General features: G+C 37.0%; 1 protein-coding gene across 6 annotated transcripts; it reads left to right on the forward strand.

The window, feature by feature from the left end:
* Positions 1 to 27,468, forward strand: LOC129281907 (zinc finger MIZ domain-containing protein 1-like). 6 transcript variants are annotated; one of them, XM_064113067.1, is made up of 18 exons: positions 22 to 157; positions 5,127 to 5,248; positions 5,664 to 5,805; positions 6,921 to 7,194; positions 7,873 to 7,992; positions 8,288 to 8,401; positions 12,693 to 12,896; positions 13,279 to 13,620; positions 14,574 to 14,724; positions 15,265 to 15,403; positions 15,849 to 16,059; positions 16,643 to 16,748; positions 17,029 to 17,248; positions 17,957 to 18,111; positions 18,933 to 19,073; positions 19,657 to 19,892; positions 20,386 to 21,102; positions 21,653 to 27,468. In XM_064113067.1, exons 1-18 carry the CDS (start codon positions 114 to 116, stop codon positions 21,761 to 21,763), a joined length of 3,549 nt encoding a protein of 1,182 aa, XP_063969137.1. In that variant the 5' UTR covers positions 22 to 113; the 3' UTR covers positions 21,764 to 27,468. The 6 variants fall into 6 exon arrangements, with proteins under 6 accessions (XP_054773811.2, XP_063969140.1, XP_063969137.1 ...); XM_064113068.1 differs by having other exon boundaries at positions 15,268 to 15,403; XM_064113069.1 differs by lacking the exon at positions 8,288 to 8,401.
* The last annotated feature ends 285 nt before the right edge of the window (positions 27,469 to 27,753 follow it).

The following is a 27,753-nucleotide window of genomic DNA, read 5'->3' on the forward strand; positions in this document are numbered from 1 at the left end:
AACTTTCGTCTTGGTGTGAAGATCTTGGGAGGCTCCTGCTCCTGAGACATCAGAAGACCAGAGAGGAAGGAGACTCGTCATCGTCTGGTCTGACCAAGACAAACTCTGATTCGATGCACCAACAGATGCAGAAGAGTCTGCCTCCAGTGCCACACAGGTAGGTCTCCACCACCCATCAGGTCCATGATCCCGTTTTGTAAAGACTTACAACTATGGTGACTAGGCCTGAGTCACAAGGGCTGCTGCACCATCCCGAGTTTTCAAATTAGCACGCTATTTCTGATCCGGCAAATTATCCTGATCTGAACAATCTCGAGATTATTTGTAATGGAGACGCAATTATCGCACTAGTTCGTAGGATTAATCTCGAGATTGCGATCCCATGTCAACTTGGGATTATTCGCAAAATAGCGCGCTATTTTGCGAATTATCGCGCTAATTCGCAGGTGCAGACGCACTCGGGATTATTTATTCACGGCGTCAGACCATAATGCATCGATGCCTCGCTCGAGCAGGAATCGCTCTTCTTGCGATGGTGGAGACGGGGTGTCTTGAATCTCGAAATTAATCGCGAAGAGGGCCGATCAGGCTAAAATCGCGAGATTGAACAAACTCGGGATGGTGCAGCACCGCCTAAAGTGGTTACACAGACACTCTCACAACAAAGAAAAGTTCACAGACACTCTCACAACCTGCGTAGTTCTCATTATAATTTGCTCCTTCACATCCCCACTCATAATACAAAGATAACTTTGGGAGATCGTGCTTTTGCCTGTGCAGCCCCAAAATTATGGAATGGTTTGCCGTATGTAATAAGATCCTGTCCATCAGTAGAAACGTTCAAACTTAAACTAAAAACCTATCTGTTCAAATAATACCATACATTTCTTTACCCCCTTTTAAAAATTTATTCTTAAGCATTTCACTAGCTCTTAATTGCAGCGCAGTAGAATATATGCTCGTAGTTTCTGCGCTATATAAATCAGTATATATTATATATATTGGTCTACTGGTGACTGACCGATGCTGCTGATCACGGGTGCAATTTCTTCCAGATCAGTGTACCGCTAAAATTTAAAAAATGCATTAGAAATTTAGTGTCGCCAAAGACTATGAATATCGACCAATTTCTTAAATTCAGCTGCTTTATTTCAGCGGTCTGATGGTCTCAACCAAAAACATCACCAGTAGTCACTGAAAAAAAGAAATAAAATGTAATGACTTAACCCTAATGGAAACTTTGCCATTCTGGTAACTTCTGTGGGAACAGGGCCTTCAACTACAGCCAATAAAAATCAAGGTTTCCAAGGTAGATACAATATAGGCAAAGTGAGCATAGTTGTAAGTCAACATAACAGGATCCAGAACTTTGTCTAGTTATTGTATTTTTGTGATTTTGATAAGTCTCAACGAATGCCATCTCCAAGGCACCTTATAAACATCCCTCTCTGAACACTTTGAGACAGTATCTATCGTAATTCAAACTTACCTCCACGCTTGTTACCTACAGGATTTATCTGTCCCTTATGTAACTTTCTGGTTGTTTTCAAAGACAATGATCTTCTATAATGGATTAACTAAAACTTGAAATCGATTTAAAAAATGTTATATTCTTTTTTCCAGCTCGTTAAAAAGGGTTGTATTTCTCAAAATAATTTTGAATAAATTTGGCTTCTTGAAAAGAAACTCTAGCTGTCTCTAGGTGGTCTCTCTTCCATCTCTTTATTTACCTTATGGCTGCCTATCTCTGTCGTCTCTTTCCTTTCTTCATGTCTATCCCATCTCTTTCGCTTTTCTCCATCTCCATTTTCCCTCCCCAGGTGTGGTAGTTTGGTGAGATATTCATCATTTTAATGACCCCTTTTTAATCTTTGGAAATAGTCTAGGATGCTCATCTGTGAAGTTACTCACATCTCTCCCGCGCTTGGTGCCACCGTGACATCTTCCAAATGTCATGGTTATCAACAGTCAAATGTCATCTTTGAAATTGGTTCATTCCTTGCATAGAATACTTGAAGAAAAGGAGAGCTGGTGGATAGGTGATGGGAAAATATGAAGTTATATCACACCAAAATGCTCCTTTTCCTCTTTTTTTTCTTGGGGGGGGGGGGGCATGGTATTTGGTAGAAGATCGAAATCATTTTAATGGGTAGGACAGTTCATTTTGCTGCATATGAATGTTTGTTGAATAAAGCAGATTTTATATAATTTTATTCACATAAATGCAGGGAAATCAAAGGTGTCAAATTAAGAGATGTGCTTAACATTCTTGATTGATATTAACCTTTTGTACGTGGTTTATCATACATGTAGAATGGCTAAACCAGAAAGCTCAATCGGACAAATTATTGTATCTTGTGTGTAATCAGGCTCTGTTGTGGTAGTGATGAAAATATGAATTCAAATGAGCCCAATAGACCAGTCGTCTAATGTTTGCATAAATGAAAAAGCAAAAAATAATGTGTCATATGATTTTGCCAGAAAACAGGTTAATTGCTTGGTAGTTAGCGAAATAAATATGGCATTCTCTGTAGCTGTGTGTATTTTTTTTACTCAAAGGCCCGTATTCTGAAGTCAGGTTTAACTTAGACCATGGTCTAACTCTGTGCTAAAATTATGGGAAGCCAAAAGTTTCAAAATATTTAGTAAGTTGTATGTTTCTTATGTTTACTGTGCTCTTCCTGATTCATCGATGGTGAAGACAATCATCTTTTTATACTTCCTAGACAATTATGAATGATTTGAGAGCCAAATGAGCTGAAATATGATATCTCTACTGTTAGTGATTTATGTAACAATTGGCTATCCATACTTACACCACAACTTTAAACCTGAGTTTAAGTTAAACCCTACTTCAGAATACGGGCCATCAAGTTTTAACAGGGCCCTGTAACATAGAGCTTAACAATTGATCATGGAGCTGATTATTACAATTGATCATACACAATAATCAATGCAATCAATCGTAGCATTGAGCTATATAATCAATCATTAACCTTTATGCTACTGGGCCCAAGTCACTGAGCCACTATCAAGACACCTACAATGTGTGTCATCCAGTGTCCCTCCCTCTCACCAACCAACCAACCAACCAACACTCAAACATCTGACAATTTGATTTTCGGTCATCGTCAGTCGGGATAGATGAACGTCCTTTCTAGCCTATATTGATTCGCTCTCTGTGTCGTGAGGTCCCTATCCATGCACTCTTGGCTCATCTGGTAAACTTGTTATCCATTATCATAATCAAGAAGAATGCTATTATTTTTCCCCATCTCGATGGATGGGGTAGGTCTTTTATGCTGGGAGTGTTCAGGGTGTTTTATCAATTGACATCACTAACAGTATCCTCCTTGCTTTTATGAACTACTGAACCAAACCTCCTATGAACTTGGAAGAAAGAATATTAATTTTCACCATTCCAAATTTGTGTTTGTGATTTTCTTATTCTGGTAAATTGAAAGACAAAATAAATATGATGAGTGCAGTTTCTGTGAGGGTTCCATTTCATAAAAGTTACTATTATTATAACTATCATTCAATGGTACTTTCACAGAATCCTTACTTTTGAGTAGCATTATTACATGGATGGTAAAAAAATAGCAACTTTTATGCAACGGGTCCAAAAATATATATTTTTGGAGGAAAATCATCCCTATTCTGTAAGATAGACAGGAAATGTAATACTATAGATGGACAGAATAAAAAGGAATGATATTGTGAATAGATTAAGCTGGTAAAACATTCGTAGCAATAATAAAGCAGTACGTATTATATAGAAAATTTAAGGAAAATGTGACATAATCAGGAACAGTATTAAAACAAAAAGGAGACGAGCCTGTAGTGAAGCTAGCTTTGTAGTGACTTCCTCTGATTCAATTGAAATTCAATTTCTGAATGCATCAAATAGGTTGCAACTGAAGCTCAAAACTATATCCTAGGTTCCTGTGTAATGAAATCCCAGCCTTTCGGCAATACATCATGACGCGCGAAAGACCAAAAACCCAATCCAATTGTCCATATAATGGTGTGGGGGGGGGGGGGGTAAAGTCAGAAGTGTGCAAAGACGTTTTTTCCCGTCCTGAAGAAGAGGAAATATATTGTAACTTAGCAACAAGGAGTAACAAGCTGCGACAGGTTACGTCACAAAATTAATGCTTGAAAGAAGAAAAAAAATGCAACTGAACTCTGTTTTTCTTTTGTGGATTTTTACGAAACCGTGTTCGACGGGTCTCTCTCACTAATCTTCTGTTCTTGCTGTTAGGGTGAACCTTCCCTTTAATATATATTGTACCTGTTAATGGCATGAATAGCATGAATGAAAGACTTCCTTACTATCCAATTCAGCAGTCTATGTCATGTTTGCTCACAAAACAAACCAATTTTATTGTAAACCTATACAGGTCTATCCACTCATGCAGTGAACAGTCAAACTATATGAAATTACCAAACGTTGCAAAGAAGTAAATTGTCTAATATTCAAGATGGTTCACTTGTTATAGTGTAAAAGATTTGATTCATTATTGTATTTCAGCAGGGTAGCTTCATCAGTAATTGAAATACTGTATTACATCGGGGGCCTGCATAACATATTAAGATTGGGGTAACAATGTGAGATAAATGATGAATATGTCATTTTTGAAATACATCGTTTCAAATTTATTCATTATCACTGCAAATTCTATGGTATTTTCACATTGTTTTATCTATGAAGGATGTCATCTATGATATATGTGGGTCATCGCAGTCTAGTGGTTCTGACTCTCGTCTTTTGAGCATAGGGTCGTGGGTTTGAATCCTAGCCATGGCGTTATTTTCTTTCAGCAAGAAATTCATCCACATTATACTGCACTCACCTAGGTTAGTTGAATGGTTGGTTATCCGGCAGCATTAATTCTTTGAATGCACTTATTGCTTATGAAAAAGTAAAAGCTTGAGGCAAAAAACCAGTATATAAATCTAGTTTATTCTTTATTTTTTTAATGTCAGGACATTTAAGAAGCAAGTTTTTGCAGTCCATGATTAAATTATTCGTAACATGAAAAAAAGTTCCCAATGTTTATTTCCATCTTGCCCTGGACTTTCTTTATCTTAAAGTGGATATTTTTCCCCAATTTTTTTTTCAGCGATTCTGCATGGCAGGGCCAGCCTCAGCAGCCTTCCCAGCAGTCTTTGAGTGTCGTCACCACAGTCTGGGGGGTGACGCAAACAAGCGACGCAAATAGCATGATTAACAACTCATATAGAGGTACGTAGAAGCAGTAGAAGTAGTAGATAAGTAATGATAATGCACGTAGATGATGATGGGAGGAGGTATATGATATGAACTTGCAACACCAAATATCTTCAAATCAATTTCATATAGTCGAAGAAATAAAAAAAATGAATATATGAAATAGAAGATATGAACAAATATTTTGTAAACTGATCATACTTTTAGAATCTTAGGGGCCTTTTCATAAAGCTGTTTGTAGGTTATGCATGACTGGTAACCCTTTCTGGTGCCAAATTATTTCTGCGTAGCTGAGTTAGCACCCAAGAACATGTTCCAGTCATGTGTCAATTAGAAGCAGCCTTTTGAATCACCATCCAAAGTAATTTGTTGATTAATCCTTTTAATTTATTTCCATTCATTTTTCTTCTTATTTTCTTACCCCTTCCAGGTCAGGGGGGTAATATGAATGCCCAATACAACGGTCAACAGCACCCGTTCTCAGCAGCAGCAGTAGGGCAGAGCAAGCCTTATAACATGCAAGGGATGCCAGGCTACAGAGGGCAAGGGGGCCCTTATAGGGGCCAAAACAGGTATTTTCACTCATTAGTCCTACTAAAAAAAAATCCACTTTATTTGTATGAAAAGTGCATTATAGGTATGACTGAAAGAAAAAATACGGCCATAAGGTTTAATGAACCTATATAGATGTAGGTAGTCATTTTACAGACAACAAGTTAATAATCATCTTTGAAAGTTGAAGTAACTTTACTTCTAGGTATGAAGCATTTTGATATTTGATATTTGAGCAATTTATTGCTGGTTTCTAGTTTAAAATATTAGATTTATGAATATCAAATATATATTATGTGGTCAAATCCTATGTCAATTACTGTTTAGGATTGGTAATATTGACTTTGTATTCAATTTCTGTGAATTCCCCCCTAGAAACCCAACACATCAATATTCCCTTAATTTTACCAAAGGAATCTCTATAAATAGTTTGAATTACAATTAGGGAAGTATCCAGTGACAATATTTAGAAAATATCAAAAGGGAAATGTACCTGCAAAGAGTTTGGATTTTTTATGGGAAGATGTGTTTACTGCTTATTGATGAATTGAAAGTAAGTTGGTACAGTCATTTTCCTGGTATTGCTCTCTTTCTATGCCATTCATCACTCAGCAGAAAATGTTTAGTTTCATAACATACCATTTCAAGTCAAATAAGAGGCATTGGTTTCAATAGGCAGTCAGTTGAGATACAGGCATTCGCAGTGATCTGTCATTGTCCAGTCAGTGTAGTGACGTGCTATTGGTCATCCAGTCCAATGATAATGTGGTATAGAACCTTGGAGTAAAAAATTGCTTCATAATTTGCTTCACTTGATATACATTTCGGCCCCTCAACCGTGATAACATTTTAAAAGAGACTATTTGAGCAATAAAAGTCTGGAGTTGAAGTTCATTGATAAAATAGATTTTCCTTCAAGAGCTCCTTTAACTGGTCCACGGATGTAGCAGTCTTCAGTACGTAAGGTTGGTAGATTGTTCATCAGCTTAGTAGCAACAACATTAAAAGAAATGTCACAAGCTTGTATCTTGGAAAGATGCTGAACCCAGTAGCATCTATCTGTCATTCTACATTCAGTCAAGGTACTGTACAAGTAATCTGTTCACTTGTTAATGTGTCTATCACTATCTTGCAGCATGCAACCTGGTATGGGAGGACCTGGGTACCCTAACCCGCCCCACAACGTCCCCCCTCACATGGGACCAGGAGGGGGAGCACCACACCCTGGTCCCCAGAAGCAGGCAGCACCAGGACAGTTCCCGCAGCCAGCGGCCGCTGCAGCAGCAGCAGTGATGGCGGCAGCAGCAGCGACGGTCAACGCGGGTGCAACGGCAACAGCCACAGCGACGGCTACTGCAACGGTTTGTCTCAAAGAAGAGGACCAGCAACAGATGGGAGACTATGGAATGGTAAGATTGTAGTGATAACAGTAATGATTGTATCATAAATGTACCTTTCTTGAGGAATTCATGCCATGCACCAAGGCTTGGAAACACAAAGGTTTGCGATTGATCGCTAAACAGCATTGGCCAATCAAGATTATTGTTACATGAACATTTCGTTCAAAACACTGACCAGGAACCAATCAGTGTTGGTCTTTCATTGCAGACATTTGTGTTACATTACTCCTAAAGATACCACCGTACAGGCTCCGATGCTTTCTAGGAAATTGATAGAAGAACAGGTTCAAGAAGTATTTGCCTTGCTGCTAATCTGATTTTTTCCCTTATCAGGATGTGATCCCAGAATATGAGACAAGAATCCGGATCACTTTCCAGCATTACAACAAGTATGTTACTTGTACTTGAATGAGAACATGATCCTGGGGGCCATTTTATAAAGCTGGTGATCCTATCTTGTGGTAAATGATACTTACCATTAAATGTTAATTGGTGATTATTTAGCGTGTAAGAAAGGTTCACCAGTCGTTCTTAAAGTCGCTCTTAACTTACGAACAGCTTTATGAAACAACCATATGAGCCTGTGACTATTTACACTTACCAAAATCAGAGCTTTGAGATAAAAGTTTTGAGCGACAAGATATCTAATGAAGTTACGTTTTCACTTTCTCCTTTGCCCTGTAATAGAGTGGACAGCAGCAACAGCAACAGGGAATGTACAATGACCAGTACTACCTTGGGGCACCTCCAGTTAGTCCCATTCAACATCAACATCATCGTCATAATCAACAGATGATGCATCCGGAGGTACTCAACTCAAAATCCCCCCCCCCTGTTTGCTGTTACTATCAATCTCTGTCTCTTTCTATCTATCTATTGACAAATCTATCTATCAATTGATCTGTACGTCTGTCTGTGTATTGATTGATATATCTCTCTATCAATCCATCCATCTGTCTTTTTCTCTTTTTCTGTATATCTTTCTATCAATCATTCCATCTAATAATCTATCAAAATCAGAGCTTTGAGACAAAAGTTTGGTGTAACATTTTCGTGATATCTAATGAAATACCCTTTTCATTTTCTCCTTTAACTTTTATAGAGTGGACAGCAGCAACAGCAGCAGCAACAGGGAATGTATAATAACCAGTACTACCATGGGGCTCCTCCAGCTAGTCCCAATCAACATCATCATCCACAGATGATGCATTCGGAGGTACCCATCTCAAAATCACCTGTTACTGTCTATCTATAAATATACCTGTATCTGTCTGTCTGTGGATCTATCAATCAGTCAATAGATCATCTGTCTGTCTATCTATAAATATACCTGTATCTGTCTGTCTGTCTATCCGTCTATCTATTCACCTTTCTTCATATTATCCATCCATTCGTTTATCTATCTAATAGTATCTGTCTGTCAGTCATTTGTACTATCCTTGCACCTATCTATGTGCATATCTACCAATCTTTCCATTTGTGAATCGTTCATTCCTTAAAGAATAATATGTCCATCTTTCCATCTATTAGTCCTATGATTCTCTACCGTGCGGTTTCCTTCTTTCCATCCTCCTCATCTTCAGCCTATTATTCTCTCCATCTCTCACCTTCCTCCAATCCCCCTCTCTCTCTTTCTCTTGCTTTCTCTCTCTCTTCTCTCATTTGTTTGACTGCCTGTAATCACTTGTATACACCCGTTACATTATGCAATCAACACCATTCAGACCAACATACCAAGACAGGTGTATAAGAAGTTCACTCACACAATTCTTTTCCTTTCTTTCCAGTCGTTAATGGATTCTTCTTAGGCTAACAGGGTTTCATCTCATTAAAGGTCAAGTCCACCCCAGAAAATTGTTGACCTGAATCGATAGATAAAAATCAAACAAACATAACGCTGCAAATTTCATCGAAATCGGATGTAAAATAAGAAAGTTATGACATTTAAGTTTCGCTTATTTTGCACAAAACAGTTAAATGCACATCTCAGCGATATGCAAATAAGAGAGTCGGTGATGTCCATCACTCACTATTTCTTTTGTTTTTTATTGTTTGAATAATACCATATTTCAATTTTTACAGATTTGACAACAAGGACCAACTTAACTTAACCTTAAACTGTTAAAATAATGGCAATTCCACATGTTCAGGGAGAAATAAAACTTTGTTTCACTCGACAAGGAGGAGAAAATTAGAATATTTCATATTTCATATTTTGAAATACAAAAGAAATAGTGAGTGGGTGACGTCATCAGTCTGCCAATTTGCATACCGACCAGGATGTGCATATAACTGTTTTGTGAAATTAAGCGAAACTTTAAAATGTCATAACTTTTTTATTTTACGTCCGATTTTGATGAAATTTTTAGTGTTTTGCTTGTTGGATTTTTCTCCTTTTTTCAAAACAACTTTTTGTCGGGGTGGACTTGTCCTTTAAAACTTTTATTAAAGCTTGAAAGGATCGTTTCACTTTGTGAGCAGCTGATTTTAAAAAATCCTGAAACATTTGTACGAGTGCTTGTATTTGTCCTCAAAAACCTACACACCATAAAATAGGAGGAAAAACTATAGTTTAGACACACATTGGCTCGTATTCTGAAGTTGGGTTTAAATAAAAACCCTGGTTTAAAGTTGTGGTTTAACTATGGATAGCCAATTGGGGCACAAAACTCTATCAGTACATGTTCAATTTACTAACTAACATGACACTTAAAAATAATTCATAACTGCTTGGAATGATAACTGAAGTAGTTTTCTTCATTATGAAAGCAAAATGCAAACAAAACAATAGACATTAAGAAATATGCAACGTAAACAGAATTTTTAAATTTTTGGCTCCCGTAATCTTATGCGCAGATTTAGACCATGGTCTAAGTTAAACCTGACTTCAAAATACGGGCCATTGTGATTAATCAGCCTGATTTTGATAACTGTCTCTGAGATGCATTTAGCTTATGGCCAGTTTTCTCAAAGTGAAATTCTGTTGGCTGTGTTTACTGCCTTCTGTTGTGTGTAAACTCCAATGGACAGGCATTGTATGCACTTTACGTAGGCCATGCTGAGTTCATCTAGAGTTCAAGTGTTGTACTTCAAGTTCACTCTATACACGTAGTCATTGACACCAAACCTCATTTATATTTAAACATTGGTTTACATCTCAAAGTTTTAAAATTGTTCCAATAGAAATGATACTTTAAAACTTTTGGACCAGTATGTTTACACTATAAACCAATATGTTTGGCCCATTTCCAAGAACCAAAAGGATAATTTTTTAAATCAGAACAAAGTGAAACGATCACTTTTACCTTTTACAATTTCTATTTTATCATTAAGATATCACAATTGCATTGGCTAGTCACAAGCTATGTACATATTCACAATGTTTTAATTGATATTTTTATACAGATATTTTTTTTTCTTTATGGTTTTAGATGTTGTCTTGAGTGATCCTGCCCTCTTTCACATTCTTCTGCCATGGTGAAAAAAAGCTATTTAAAATAACAACCGTTTCTTTCCTTGGTGCCTTGTTAAACATGTTATTTAGAAATGAATTACAGTGCTTGCAACTATCTTTCAGCTTGTCAAGAGCAAGCTTTGTTAAAGAATATGACTTTCTTGAGGGATGTCTTCATCAGAATGAAATTGGTGCTCTACCTCGCTATTGCTCATCCAATAAATAAGCCCAATCAGAGAATGTGTAGTTCATTTTCTGTCTTAGTCCACTATTTTGATAAAAAAAAGTAAGCCCGAACATCTTAAACTTACTTTCAGAAGAGCCCCTTGAACTGTAAATTAGCATCTTATTTTCCTGGGTGGCTTCACCAGACATAAGTCAAGCCTGATCCCATAATGGATCTAGGTGTAGGCCTACATATTCAAAAACAAAATTGTTAATTTTTTTTCAATTAACACGTGTTTGAGCTTCAGGCTTGAGCTTTTAAAGTTGAAAATCGTTCTGACTTATTCTGATGAAGACAGGATCTAAACTGAAGCTAGCTTCAGCTGATTCACTATGAAAAGGGCTCGAACAACCTCTTTGTTTGATGAAGACCAAACTTTAGTGACATGGGGTAGTATTCTGATAACTACACCATGGTTTAACCCTGGTCTAAACTAGAATTTTAAACCACACTCCTATGGAATGCTGGCTTCGTGATACTTCATCCATATTCATGGATATGATTATATACCAATTAATTCATTAAACTTCATATTTTTGTATTTTCATATTCTCATTTCACAACTCAATTTTTATCAACTTCTTTGCAGCAGAATAAAAATAATTTTGAATTGGTAAATGAGTTCACAACTGGCATTCCATAGAAGTGTGGTCTAAGTTAACCCAGGGCCCCGTCTTACAAAGAGTTATGATTGACCCAATCAATTGTAACTCTATGGAAATCCATCAGTGTCATAATTTTTTCTGCAGGAAATTTGCACAATGTGCTTTGTAAACAAAGAGAAGCGCAGTTAATTTTCTAGAAAACTATGAATGTATGAATATACATCATAGCTCAAAAATATTTCGAACAAACATGCATAATAGATGTGGATGTTGCTGGCCGTCCATAGTTGTGATTGATTGGATTGATCGGATCTATCGCAACTTTTTGTAAGACGGGGCCCAGGTTTAACTAAACCATTGCTATCAGAATACCACCCAGGGTCTCTTGAATAATCATTGACTTTTCTCCTTTTTGCTCACCTACTCTGACGTGAAACTGATCATTTGTTGAGTGGCCATCAAGTTTAATTTCTTTCACTACTCTGGTGGAATGGCTAATCTGTTATTTGCTTACTCTTATCACATTCCTATGTAGAAAATAAAATCAGCATAAAATGAGTTTAAGGGATGGAACTATGAGTGCATATTAAAAGAGTCTACTCGTTTCTTCTCCTGGAATGAATATATTCCAGTTGAGAAAAAAGAAATATGCATACTTTATTTATTTTTTCATATATTCATTTAGTTTCAAGCTCATCCAACTTTCACAAAGTGTGTTTGCTGCTTTCATTTGCTGGGAGATTGAGGGCAAAGCAGTTCTGATTACAGTATTAATCTTGGAATATGCACTGTACTTATGTATATTTATATAGTGGCAAAACCAACTCCAAACCGACTCCAGACCAACATACAGTGGTGCTCAAAAGTTAGTGAACCCAACCAGAAAATGAACATATAAAGTGTTCAAGTTTTGCAATGTTTTAGATATTTAATTGTGAAGTCAGGTGATAAAATATTGCATTCAATAAAGTTTATTTCTATGAACATGGGCTTGCCGAACATTGTAGTGTTGTTGTCTACATTCAACACTCAGAAGGGAGTGCATTTTGTGGTGGGTTCACTAACTTCTGAGCACAACTGTATGCTATTACATTTATAAAAAAAAAAGAAAGACCTTTAGTCGGTTTGGAGTTGGGTTTACTGTTGTGATGTAGCATCATCACTTTATAACAAAGAAAAAACTTCAGGATATATCTCAAGTTGACCATCTTTTATCTTTCAGATGAGACCACAGCAAGAGTTTGTGAATCAGTACCCACCGGGGGGTGGGATGCATCAGATGGGACCGATGATGGGTGGTGGAGGAGGGCCAGGAAAGCATCCTATGTACAGTGGACAGGTGCCTAATAGAAGTATGGCTGGTCCTCAACCTCATCCAACTTCCTATAACAAGAGGCCTTTTCCTGGTCCTCAGGGGTATAACCCGGTAAGTGATGCCATCTTCTTATTCGTCATGCTGCAAAATGGCAATAATTATTTTATTTGTTTGGTTTACCCAGCTGCATAGTTTGAAGAAAACAATTTAAACAAAAAGTGAAGACATATAGATATAATACTGGTCAAAATGTTAAGACATGAACAATATTTTATTTACAAATTGCCAATTTGCATGTTTAGATTTTAAAATGATTTTATTTTTTTCATTGTGTTGCCAGTTTAGTGAGTACAGAAAGCTTTTATCTTTCTAATTGTATTTTTTTATGTAATGGCAAGCATTTTTGGTGAAATCATTAAATCTAACTCATTACTTGGAGATATCTGCCATTTATCAGATTCCAATTTTCATTATCAATTTACCTTCCTTCCAGAATCCCATGAATAACCAAGGCTACCAGATGGGACCGCAAGGCCAGATGCCCATGAAACCAGGCCCTTACCCAGGAGGGCACCCAGGCGGGCACCCAGGCGGGCACCCAGGGGGCCATCCAGGGGGACATCCCGGGGGTCATCCCGGGGGTCATCCCGGGGGTCATCCCGGGGGTCATCCGGGAGGAGGCCAGCCGGGCGGTCCTATCCCAGGACCCATGCCCAATCCCATGCAGGGGCCCATTAGGGGAGGTTATATCAATAAACAGGGTAACCAGTTCTTCCCAAGGGGAGGCCCACCACCACAGGGACATATGGGGTCCATGCCAGCACCACAGGGAATGGTAAGTTGCCTTTACTTCAATGAACTTCCTGTTTCAATTTATTAGACTATACATATACATTATTTCATTAAGAACTACTGTATAAGAATTATTATTAGAATTACTCATTGGGTGATTTCAAGTTCAGTGTTGACCTTTTGCTGTTGGTGTTGTCGATTTTTACACGATTATAACACCAAACATAAAATGGAGATTGTCTCGAAAAGTCACTCACTAGTTGTTGAGATGTCAATAATGTGATCTGGATCAGTTTTACAAGCTCTGAGAAAGTTTTGGAGCAAGGGGAAGCAATCCAAAGTTCAACACCAAGGCCAAGGCCAACACCAGACTTGAAATTACCCATTGTGAATAAGATTGAAAAAAAAAGTGTTTCAAATATGTTGTGCCAGGCAGACTTCATTTGGCTTTCACTCCCCACCTTCCACCCTCCAGCCAGATTTAACACCAGGGTGCCGTTTCATAAAGCTGTTCGTATGTTAAGAGCGACTTTAAGAACGACTGGTGAACCTTTCTTACGCGCTAAACCTTCGCCAATGGTGTATAGCATTTACCAAAAGAAAGGATCACCAGTCGTTATTAAAGTCGCTTTTATCTTTCAAACAGCTTTATGAAACACCCTCCTGGTTGGAGAGTGGTAAGGTGTGTAGATTGATGTCTAGCCAAATGACACTAGGCCATTGTAAGATTCAAACACACAACCCTTGAAATACAAGATAAGAGTCAGAACCACTTCTCTACCAGAATAAAACAAAACTTACAGAGCAACTTGAGGTTAGGATATGAATTACTTGTAAAATACAGTGAGAAGTACTCTAGAATTGGAACGAGTATGACAAGAAAGTCTACATGCTGTATATTTTCTGTAATCTATATGTAACGTTAATGGACATTATCTCTCTACTTGACATTATGTTAGAGTAAATAATTTTTCTTTCTATCTTCTTTCCTCACAGCAAAACAATGCACCAATCAACTTCCAGTCACCGATGCCGGGTAACCCGACACCGCCCCTTACCCCTAGTCCCAACATTCCCCCACCTTACATGTCGCCTACAGGGCCCGGTGACATCAAACCCTTCCCTAGACCACCAGATATGAAGACGGGTACGTTTACTTGTTTTAAATGATTGTGAGTTTCTTTAGCTGATAAAAGGGAAAATTATTTACTCTGCAGGGCAGTTCCTATGGCATGCTGATAGAGTATCAATTGCCAGCCTTTCTAAATCTTTGTTCATTCTCCACAATGGCTGTGTGCTAGAAATAGCTAGTCTTAAAATTTTTGAGGTAACTGTTGATAATTCAGAGAATTAATTAGAATTATAACTTTATTATATAGATAAACTGAATTGTATTAAGAGGATAAGTGCTTGTATAGATAAACTGAAATGTTTCGGGAGGAAAAATACTTATTTTTCTACTTAGTAACATATCTGTTGTGGTATGATTTAATAGTGAATCAGTGTCTTTTCATTAAAGTGGACCTATTATACACATTGCTCAGATTGTTGCATTGTGGGTAAAGAGCCTGGCCAGATTTGATTAGTTGGGGACTTGAGGATGTTCTATACATTGCTACCGAATATTTGATAAAAATGTAGTTTGGAAATTGTAATAATTATATTTGTATGTGGTGTTTTATCCCAGCAGCAAGTGATGAGATGTGTATGACTTTTCCTGTAAGAGATGGTGTGGTCCTAGAACCGTTCAGGTTAGAACACAACCTAGCCGTCAGCAACCACGTCTTCCACCTCAGACAGTCGGTCCATCAAACACTTATGTGGAGGTAATTAGCAAATGGGCAACACAAGAGAATTGAACACAATTTTTCATGAATCTGTTGGAGAATATATGATTAACTGGCCTAGTCTGGAGCATTGTATCGAAAGAAACATGAAGCCATATTGAGAAGAGTAAATGAATTGATGAGAAATTGATTCTTGACCTATCTGAAAATACTACATACAAAGTTGATTTTATTTCCTACATTTGAGGAGGAAAAAAACAGTATTTCCATGTGAAATCATAAGTAATTTCCAAAGTTGGAAAACAAAAAACTAAACAGATGTTGTCACATAACTATTTTCACAACACAATGTTTTAGCATCCAAGCAGGTAATGAATGAGCAAAAACTCGATTTGTAATGAATTACTTTGTATTTCCCTGCAATGTAGAAGAAATGTACCAGGAGCTTGAAAAGCATATATATTTTTTTTCTCTCACTCGTAAGATCGGACTTGGAGTTACAGTTTAAGTGCTATCACCACGAGGACAGACAGATGCATACGAACTGGCCAGCTTCTGTCCAGGTCTCGGTCAATGCTAACCCACTGACCATTGAGAGAGGGGATAACAAGACCTCTCATAAACCGCTCTATCTGAAAGGGGTCTGTCAACCAGGCAGGAATACTATTCAAATTACCGTCAGGGCTTGCTGCTGTGTAAGTTGGTTTTGATAGTCTGAATGGGGGAGGGGAGACAGGGGGACGATGGAGGGAAGAAATGAGAAATGGAGGGCAAAAATGAAATAGGAGATAGAAGAAGAAGGATGATGAGGATGGTAAAAAGAAGAACAAAAGGAAGAAAGGGAGTAGGAGGATGGGTAGGAGCAAAATGATAGAAAAAATGAAGAAAGAATGAGAGGAGGCAGAAGAAAGAAGTCTATTAGTGAAGGGGGCTGGTGAAAGAAAGAAAGAAATAAAGAAAGAAATCAAAATTTGCACAATAGAATAGTATCCAGACTTTCCAACCATTCTGAAATTGTAAGAAAAATAATTGATTCTGATTATTTTTAAGCTCATTCCTGATTTTTCCCCATTTTCTTGGGCAATTTGACTATACTTCCTTGTAAGAAAGACTTATCTTATTTTGGGGGCAAAAATCAACCCCTGTTTTACAGTTACAAAGGATAGAAAGCCGGGATATATGTGCAAGGCAATCTGGCTGATATTGGATCCATCTTTTGTTAAGACTCAAGATATCACAGAATTGTTATGATATGCCTACTTCTCTTTTTTTTTGCAGTCTCATTTATTTGTTTTGCAATTGGTGTACCGACCGACCGTCAAATCAGTATTACAACGATTATTACGAAAGAGGTTGCTACCTGCTGAGCACTGCATAACAAAAAGTAAGTGGAGCATTGTATTGTATTACCTTTCCTTTTTTTTCTTATTCAGTCTAATAACATAATGTCATAGGGAATAAGCCAGTGAGAAATGCATGAAAGCTTTTTTTTCTTTTTTTTTCTTCAAATGTGAGTGTTTTAAAAGCAAAATGCTCAGCTGATAACAGTCAAATGCATAAAATATGCAGTATTGTATTCAACTTTGTAACCTACCAATGATGTAGAGATATTCTGTTTTCCAACATGTCTTTTAAATATCATCTCTTGATTATTTTCCTTGCAGTCAAGAGGAATTTTTCAAGTGTGGCGTCATCGACTGGTGGACTGAGTGAAGACGGAGTAGAACAGACAGCAATTAAGGTGTCTCTAAAGTGTCCCATCACGTACAAACGTATCACCCTTCCCGCGAGAGGGCACGATTGTAAGCATATCCAGTGCTTTGATCTTGAATCCTACCTCCAACTCAACTGTGAAAGAGGATCATGGAGGTGTCCTGTCTGCAAGTAAGTCATGATGACGTTATTGTTATCATCATCATAATTTTCATCACCACCACCATCATCATCATGCAAGCCAACAATACTGGTATCTTTATTCATGGCCACCATTATCATTCTAACCATCTTAATCAAGATTAACATCATTTTATTATCGTCATCATTATCATCATCATTATCACCATCATCACCTTCATCATCATCATTGTCGTCGTCATGGTCATATTCATCATCATCATGATATCATTATTGTCATAAATATCATTATCATTGTCATCACTGAAATTGTCTCTGCTGGCATTTAAGTTATCATCATCATCCTCATCATCATCATCATCATCATCATCATCACCACCACCACCACAATCATCATCAATCATCATCACCATCATTTTCATCATCTCATCACCACCATCATCATCATCACCACCACTATCATCAACATCACCACCACTATTACATCATCATCATCATCAGTATCATTATCATCATCGATGTCATGTTAATCATCATGGCCATGATCACCATGATAATCATCTTCTTCATCATCAGGCATCATTGATATCCATTTGATCATTTTCCCCCTCTTAGCTCATTATCACAGCGTTAATTTTGTTTTATCTGTGTATTCATATAACGGGCATTCTTCAGATTATTAATTTTCAACTTGCTTTTTATAATCATTTTGTTGTCATTTTCTTTCCGTTTTTGTAGCAAAACTGCATTACTGGAAGGTCTTGAGGTTGATCAGTTCATGTGGGGGATACTGACGGCGGTCCAATCAGCCGACTTTGAGGAGGTGACGATAGATGCTTCAGCGAGTTGGAAACCTGTCCCTATAAAGAGTGAATTCAAAGAGGAAGAACCAGGTATGACGCTGACGGTTTAGGGTTCAAACCCTGTGTAGATCAAAGTTGATGTAGTAGCACCAAAGAAAGATTTCATTAGAAAGTCTTTGGGGTTAATTGTCACATATCATGGTAGAATTGGATGTATATTTATGTAAATCTAACTTTGTGAAATCATGAAATCTAAGCTAAAAAAAGTGATCTTACTGAAGATAGCCAACAGAGTACATATGGGGCAGTGTGTTATTATTACTTTGATAATGACATGACACTGGGTGCCCGTTTCATAAAGCTGTTCGTAAGTTAAGAGCAGACTGATGATCCTTTTTTATGCGCTTAACCATCGTCAATGAACATTTTGGTGTATACCATTCACCACAAGAAAGGACCACCAGTCGTTCTTAAAGTCGCTCTTAACTTAAAAACAGCTTTATGAAATACCCACCGGGCTTGAATGCCATAATTACTTTACTCACTTTTCAGTAATTACACATTGTCTAACAGAATCATTTGTTTTTTTTTTTAAACGTGTATTGACAAACACTTAAGGATTTATTTATGACATTGCATTCACACTCATGAAATCATTATCATAACTGGCTTATATGTTCAATGTAAATGATTTTCACAAGTATGTGCTAGGGATAAGTCTTTGTTTAAATAAATTTATAGCTTCTCTGCAAATATCTATTGAATAAATTTTTAATGTAAATACAAAACCTGTCTCCCCTTACAGTACTATATTTGGATGCTATTTGTGTAAATGCAGTGTGTGATATTGATAAACTGCTTCTCAAAAAGACATTTTTTAACACTGATCCTTTTCATTTTGATCTTGTCAGATTCATGTCACGCCCCCAAGAGGCATAAAGCCATGTCCCCAGGGAGTATGACGATGCCTAGTACGCACCATTATGAAGGAGGACCTAGTCCGTCACCTTACCCCGTCCCTAACCTATCTTCTCCAGCTGAATTCAATGGAGGTAGGTCATCCCTCTTCAATCCTTAGTATTGAACAGGTTTTTTTTTTTAATGGATACCCACTTAAAGTGTAGTATGCTGTGCAAACCTGTCACTCAAGGAAAATGGTCTGAATATGCAGCCTAAGTCCCTGACTTTGACTTGTGTACAGAAATTGAAAGTGCAAGTTATATTTGGGCTAGTCTTGTGTGGTCTTCAAGGTTTCGATCAGGGTCTCTGCCTGACTACTATTTAGAGTGATGAATTTTCGTGTTTAGAAAATAGAATTATCGCTTCTGATGGAATGAAAGGTTAGCTGTATCTCTTAATGTGTGATTGACATCACTTGATCAAAAAATGGTGCCCTTAGAATGCAGCTTAAAAATGCTTGCAGTCCACATTCCCTGACATATTGATCAATGCTTTATAAATGCTCTTGGAATTTCGTTTTTAGAGAAAATGTTCTAATGGCTCCAAGTGGACATTAAAATAGATTGATGAATTTGTCACTTAGTTGAATGAAATGACACATTTATCTTATAGTCATATTTCAGATTGTTTTGTCTATTTGAACTTAATTTGGTGTATAAATTCATTTCTTTGCAGCCATGAGACCAAATTCAAACGCAAATCCCAACGTTGGTGGTCCACCTAATTTCCGAAACTTCCCCGGCTTATCGCCCCACGGTGCAGGCGGTGGGGGAGGAGGGGGCGGTGGAGGGGCACCACAGACCCCTAATCCTAACAGCTTCAATGGTCCATCAATGATGCAATCATCGGATGACAACATTGCTACTACAGACATGTATCCTGTAGAAAAACAGTTTAACCATGCGTTACCGGTATGTATAGTGGACAAACCTTACTACTTAATTCATGTTTTATAATTTGGGAAAATTTATCTTTGCAATTTATTGTCATTATTATTATTATTGTCATTATTTATTGTCATTCAATGTACTGGGAACTACTACTCACAAGTTTTTATAAACTTTTCTGTAGTTTCCAATTTTCTCTGATATTATTTGTCATTCCTGTACATATTATATATACATCATTTTTTTATGCTGAGAAAATAAATAAATTGAACTGAACTGAACTGAATTCTATAGATGGTGATATGTCTTCAATTTTCTGTGAATTGCACTGTCTATAGACAAGCGTGGGAGTGTGTAGTGAAATGCCTGTACACATGAAAAGTACACATCGAATGCAAAAAATACTCATTCTAAGAGAAATGTCAGTATTCGTATATATGAGATTGGACCTCTTTCAACATTCATTTGAAGCTGTTAATAATTGATGATGAATGTATTGTGTTTTTTTTCTTACCAGCCGATGGGTATGAATCAGCCTCACCCAGCCGGTCAACCGTCCCATAGACACCCCTCACCGATGCAACACCATCCAAGGAACAACCCCACTGGTCCTGGTACACCTACATCTATCGCTTCACCAAGGTCAATGCATACCAGTAATCCTAACCTAAGACCACCAACACCGGGGGTACCGCCTCATACACCTGGTATGGGACCAAGTACACCAGGAGTGGGGCCTATGACTCCGAACATGAACCCTCATACTCCTAACAACATGCCCCATACACCAAACAATATGAACCCCCACACGCCTAGCAACATGAACCCTCACACGCCCGGGAACAACATGCCGCACACGCCCAACAACATGCCGCCGACGCCGAACAGCATGGGCAACACCACCTCTACCTCGATGATCCAACAACCGCACACGCCGGGTGCCTCCTCCAACCCACCTTCGCATCCCGGTATGAACGCCATCAACCAACGCTCCCACCAATCACCAAATCCTGGACCACCTCCGACCACCTCATCGACCAATCAGTTACCAGCATTACTCGGCCACGGCCAAGTGAGCGGCAACCCGACGACCAACGGAAGCACAGTAGGGCTCGACTCTCACTCGAGAAGCAACAGCATATCAAACAATCAGGTCAACAATGCCAGTCATAACTTAGACTTTGACCCAGCAGCAGTGATAGATGGAGGAGGAGAAGGACAAGAAGGCTTAGATGTAAGTATATTTTGAGATTATCCTGAATCTTTGAAGCAGAGGATTTGCCAATCAATGTTTCAGTTAGATACAGTTTTGTGGAAACTGTCATTTTAAATCATAACAAGACATTATAATGAAACAAGAATGTTGTCTCTTTGCTGGTTTAACATTGTGTCTCAAAGTTGGGGGAAAAATTAATATTTTTTAATACAAGATTGCTCTTTGAGTGATATCCTGTCCCAATCTCAAGTAATAAATCAGATATGTCTTGTCAAAGGGGAGATTACCCCACTGGATACACTATTAGGTCGAAAAAGGAATTTAGATCTGTCTTAACATAGTTTGATATTGCAAGATGGTGTGTTCTTTGTTACTCTTTATCATTCAACTTGGAACACTTCATGATTATGGACACCACAAAATTAAGATTAAGTTTTTAATGAAGCCTGTTAGATGTAAGAGTTTCTGTAATGTTACCTGTCAATTTTTTTTCACAATTTCAGCAGGGGATCAATAAACTTACATCATCTACTCAACTTTATTTATGTTATTTTCTTTAATTCTACAGTTATTACCGGACAATATGGTGGACGTGGACATTCTGTCAATACTTGGCCAAAGCGACAATTCAGCCGCAAACAATGACAGCGACGAACTCCTTTCATTATTTGACTCGTGAGAGTAAGACAATACAAAACTCATTTTGAGATAGACTCCATGACACGAGATAGGAAGTGATGTTATTGAATCGGTGCTAGAGAGTGACCGAAGGAGGTTTGCTACTCGGTCAGACCATGAAAAGTCGAGGAGGAGGGTTGTCACATAGATACGGTTTGCAATCCAAAGACTTCTTGCGTGAGGTCAAGGTAGCTGGATGCTGTCGCAATGGTAACAGACAACGCTCATCTGGCTTCCATAGGTGATGACTTACGAGGGCTGTTTGTGAGACATGGAGAGATTATACAGAGGGATAGACGTGAAGTTTCATGTTGAGTTTGGAGAAGGATATTGCGCTGCTGAAGTAATGCTGCAGCGTGGCTTACCCCAAGAACAACTCTTCTTCCAGGACGATGAGATGGCCCTCTGCTTACTGGTTCCAAGAATCCTTACCCTTCACCGACAATCTCATAATCAGATTCACTTCCATTTCTGATGGAAACTGAAACAAGTAGATTTTTTTCATGTGGCTTAGGGTTTAGAGATTGTGAATTGACCAGTGGATTCTTGAAGTCAAGGACTTGGAGCTGACTATGGTCACTTTCATCTTGAATGATGTCGCTGTCCACATCACCTGAGAGGGAATGTGATGGGCCCTGCAGCTTCAATGGCTTCTGCTTCTCTAAGGTCTCTGATGATATCCGCTGCAAGTAGACCAACTCACTCTCAACTTGAGGACAAAATGCATCATCATCATCATCGCCAAGAAGGATCAGGTTGATCAAATTTGGGGTTTGACTTTGGCACGTACTAGGTACAAGATTTGTAAGGCATCCAAGACTTCTATGTTCCTGCAAATACAAATTCTTCTAATCATCTGTGCAGGCCATTCTGTACTTCAGCAGATGTCTTCAAGTACTAGGAGAAATGATGCTCATTGATGGTTTCTGTAAAACCATACTGCTTTTTCAGATTGAGCAACGTTGAATCACTTAGATGTCAACAATTGGGCATTAGCTGAGAACATCTCAGACATCATGGATCAAAAAGAGATGGGGGAATATAAGCATCAACAGCGTGGATGGAAGTACATTCATATCTTCCCCAATGGGAGTGGTCATCATGTCTTGACGTGTGCGATGGCTATATCACCCCTAGTTATTCTTGGTAACATACAGAGAGAACAAGAGCTTGTTTGGTTGATTGTTGGTTGGGAGACCGGAACGTGAGGCATGGTCAAGATGACCAATAGTTTTCAACGATTCCAAACAGGAAGCAAGCTCCCTCTACAGATAAACATGTTTTTTAAACCTGAATATAATTTCTTGACCACCAAACCATCTCTGCAAATGTCCTTCTATCTGTAAATACTCAAAGAATAATACCTTGAGTTTATGAACTCATTTGATTATGTTTGCGTGAAGCAATCCAAGCAACTCGCAAGTTTTGTATAAAAGAAAGATATCACGCAATTGTGTGAGATTTAAAGGACAGGATTTTATTTTTATTTGTCTATTCGTTCATGTGAAAGGTTGCTAACTTATTACTGTTTGTGCTTTTGTTGTAATTTATTTCTTGTAAAGTGTAAATTTTTTGACAAAGGTTAATTACTTGGGGACCTTTTTTCCCCCTATTTTGTATGTAATTCCGAGGAAGAGTTATAATTTTTGTTGATGGAAACCTGTGCTTCACAATACAAAATCATCCCATACATTGCCGCTATGTGATGTCTGTAAAATTCAGACTCATTGGAGATTACTACAAAAGACAGTGAAGTCATCGGACAATTCAGCCAAACTGAACAGTATTCAAAGCCTAGATAATATACATTACCAAGCATGTGATAGTTTATACCATTGACCCAGGACCATAATTTATTTTCCATGCACTATTATCCATGGAAGGTCAATATTTTTGTATATTGTACTATTTTCTTTTTTTAAATTTATTTCTTATGTGAAAGAAACGCCAAATGACCACCTGACGAGAAGATTAAAAGAATAATAATGCAGCCTTATCCATTAGAATTCCAAATTGTAGTATTAGAAGCATTCCTAATGACCTTGTTTTTAGCTGCGGGCGGATTCCTTGAGCCCAGTTCATAGATTGGTTCTCTACTGACTAAAACTGATGTTTTGTTGTTCTTTTCTGTAGCTGTACCGTTTTAGTAAAACCCATTGCTCATAAATGTGAATGTTAAACTGAGTTATAGTTATGCATTTGTTTGGTTGGCTGTGAAAGTCAGTGCATGAACTGATTTTTTTTTTTTAGATGAGTCAATCAAATAAGTTGGGCCATTACATGCAGCTGTTAAGAGTGTAGTTTAATGAGTTGTTAGATAATCACCATTGTTGTATTAGCCTTTTATCATCTTTCAGTGAAGAACTTAAGATTTCCATGAAAATAATGGATCATATCATTTGGATCAAACCGTGAAACACTTTGTCCCTTGATTCTCCTTCGCCTTATTTGCCTGAATTTTGTGCTTAAAACTGCCCTAACGTACATGTACCCATGACATTTCTTTCCCAACCTTGTGTTGCTCGTTTAAAATTTTTATTTTTTGTTGGACAAAGTGGGAATGAAGGATACGTTTGAAGGTCTGCTCAACATTTCTTAAAAATGAAATTGCGTTAGTTGTATTTTTATTGTTTCCTTTTTCATGCCCAGTGAAATATTGTATTGTAGAATATTTATTGCCAAAAGGAATAGAAACGATCTCGAGCTTTTTAATATGCTTAAGATATATTTTTAAATTTGAATTGTTTAGAACGAAAGAAAGAGACAAAGAGAGGGGGACGAACGAGAGAGAGTGAGGGGTAGAGAGATTGAGTGTATAAGAGAAGAGAGAGAGAGGGGGAGAAAAATATATTGTTTTAGCAAGGGATGAAAATGTTTTAATTGAAAGGCTATATTGAAGCCCTTTTAAGGGGAGCATTTTTGTCATGCTCATGTTTTGTATAATGTAAATACTTGGCTTTTTGAGGATAATCTCAGTATATTTATGCAGTAATACTGATTAATGTTGATAAATTATATATATGAAATACTTCATTTCAGGAATTGTGACAGGGGAAAGAATATTTGTTTTCTTCAAAATGTCTCTTAGCTTTCCTAGACACTAAACTTTTTGGGACTATTGGTTCTAACAAAATAATTTTCATTCGTCTGAACGGCGATACTCTGCTAATAATCACTTGTATTCAGCATTGTAATTATGAGACCCTAAGTTAAGTTATTTTTTCTTTTCTGTAAAGCAATTCTTTTTTTTAACAAATATTTCTTGATTTGTAATTTACATGTATTTTTGTTTATATGTATTATTGCCCTTTTTGTTTTGTTTTTCATGTAAAACGACACGAGAGAAAAAAAATAATTGTCTTTCCTCCAAGTTCAATGTATTTGTACAATGTACATAGGTATTTCTGAAACACAAGAATGGGTTGAATTTGAATTTTCTTTTTTAGTGTATGAAAGAAAGAAAGAAAATGGTCTTTTCTTTAGCTTGAGATATACATATAATAACCTTGGTGCTTTCTTGTAGTAGGGTAATGAAGGGGATCAAGGCAGTTTGGTCACATACAGACATTGAGACGATGCGAAGTGCCAAATCTATTTTCAGGAAGCGACTATTAACACAAAGAACAAAGAATGTTTCTCAAAAGATGATTTAAATTTCATGTTCTTAGAAAAGTAATGTAGAATTGTTATCATTTTCCCTTTTAGTTTTGATATCTAATTTATTTTATCAAGATCAAAGAATTGATCAGATCATAATCTATTTTTAGATTTTTTTTCTGATATGCTTATTTTTTTATAGTTTCTTTTGTAGTATCCAATATGACGAGGATGATTCGTGCTCCTAAATATTGTTTATTTTTACATTTACCATTTCTTTATAATGGGATCGGTCCTATAAACATTCCAGCTTAGAGTGGTATCTACTTACCGAGTCAAGTTTTATGACTTTAAAAAATCAATCTTTTTTATTTCTCTTATTAAATTTTCTGATATCGCTAAAATAACCTGCAAAGTGCTGCTTTATCATTTGCCCATATTCATGTTCAGAAACAAAAATATTCAATCCTGTCACCCATTATTCATGAATTATCTCAGAACGATTTTGAGAAATCACTTAGATGTTTATTCCTTTTCACTTGAAAGTAAATAATATTTGCTATGCAAGGTTCATTTTACCCCTATATCCCGTGCAAAGTTTAAGAGTGTCGTAAATTCTCTTGGTAATTTCTCTACCCTATATATGCATTAAAGAGATACCATGCCTCTTTTTTTTTCAAAATTAAAGTTCCTTTTTTTTTAATTGGTATCCTTAATTTTTCAAACGGTTGACATTTAAGTGACAATGATCATCATTGTATACTGTTAAATTATAAGCAGTAGGTTCTTACAGTATGTTTGGATAATGCATTTTAAAAGAACCCTTTTTCTACTTATTTTTTATTTGCGAACAGTGAAAATCAATTGACTGATATTTTCTTTCTTTTTAAATCAAGTTCGTAATATCTTTTTCTTTACAACCCAAGTTCCAGATAAAGCAACGGTATGCCTGTTAATTTCCATGCAATATTAAATCGCAGAGCACCTTGAATTGTTAATATAAAAGGTTTTTGGCCCAAACAATTTTCTAAATAAATAAACCAGATAAGATATGAATTTTGAATTCCCATAGTGCTCCACATTTTGGCTGCTGCTCTTAAAGTTGATATCAAACTATGACAGTTTACATAGGAAACGGACTGTAATTTTTTAACACCAAATTCTTAGAAAATTTGAATAAACAACAGTGAAATCTGTGGAGCACACCTGCCAAACCAATGTTCAGATATTTTTGGCAAGAGAATGAGAGATAATGGCTACAGTATAAGACAATGGCTTGAATACACAGTTTACCACATACTGTAACTATATTAAACAGACATTTCACTCTTGGAACAAACATCTGTTATGGGGTAAGCTCCCAAATTTGATATAGTTCCCCATGAAAAACTTCTATTTTTGATAAGAAAACCATGATTTTTTAGGACATTAAAGCTACTGCAAATACATGTATTTCCTTTTATTTTCCCAATTTTGTTCTTCAACTCGTGAAATCATATTTGGACAGTGACTATTAGATTTTGTCCGAGTTTATTTACTGTGGTACATTGTCATTCAGAACTCTTGCGACCATGCCTGTTAGTAAATGTTGAAATAATTATTAGTCTATGTGAATGTTTGACCGGACTAGACGATTTTAACTTAAAAAGAACATATCTGTATATACATCTACTTAATTGTCATATCTGTATTTATGTGGGACAAAAACAATCGGGTACAGACAATAATCATATCAAACATTGTTCGTTCTCGTTTGTTTTTATCTCTGACCAGAAATCAGTATTTTGAAGCAATACCAGCTCATAATAACCGCGAACCTCTCCAGAAATTCAATTTTAGCAATCTTAAATTTGAATAATACAAAGGCACTATGATAAAAATAATCATCATTCTTCAATATGAAGATATTGTGATTGTTCCTTTTTTGAGAAATAATGAAATAAGGGCATGTGTGAGGAGATCAGGTGGAAAGAAGGGCTATTTCTCGTCTTATTTATGTACAGATGTGAAGAAAAAAAAGAAGAAAAAAAGGTAGTTTGTAGAAAGAATGCTGAATGCGTTCTCTTGTTGCCATTCAATATTTATCTAATAAACAAAAATACATTGAAAGCCCATTTTGTGTATTGTTTTATTTTTGATGCGGTGCAATATTTTTTATGCCTAACGAGCAGGAGTGCTCATCACATGCAAACATGGAACCTTAGATCTTCCATTAAATTTGATTGACTTGGTGGTGATGACGATGGTGGTGGTGGTGGTGGTGATGGTGGTGGTGGTGATGTTGACGGTGGTGATGACGGTGGTGGTGATGATGATTGATGTATGGTGATATGATTGGTTGATGAGGATGATATTAATGAATCTGATTTCAAGACAAAATAAAACATTTTAAAA

The sequence above is a fragment of the Lytechinus pictus genome, chromosome 18 (assembly GCF_037042905.1).
Source record: "Lytechinus pictus isolate F3 Inbred chromosome 18, Lp3.0, whole genome shotgun sequence".
Classification (NCBI taxonomy): Eukaryota; Metazoa; Echinodermata; class Echinoidea; order Temnopleuroida; family Toxopneustidae; genus Lytechinus; species Lytechinus pictus.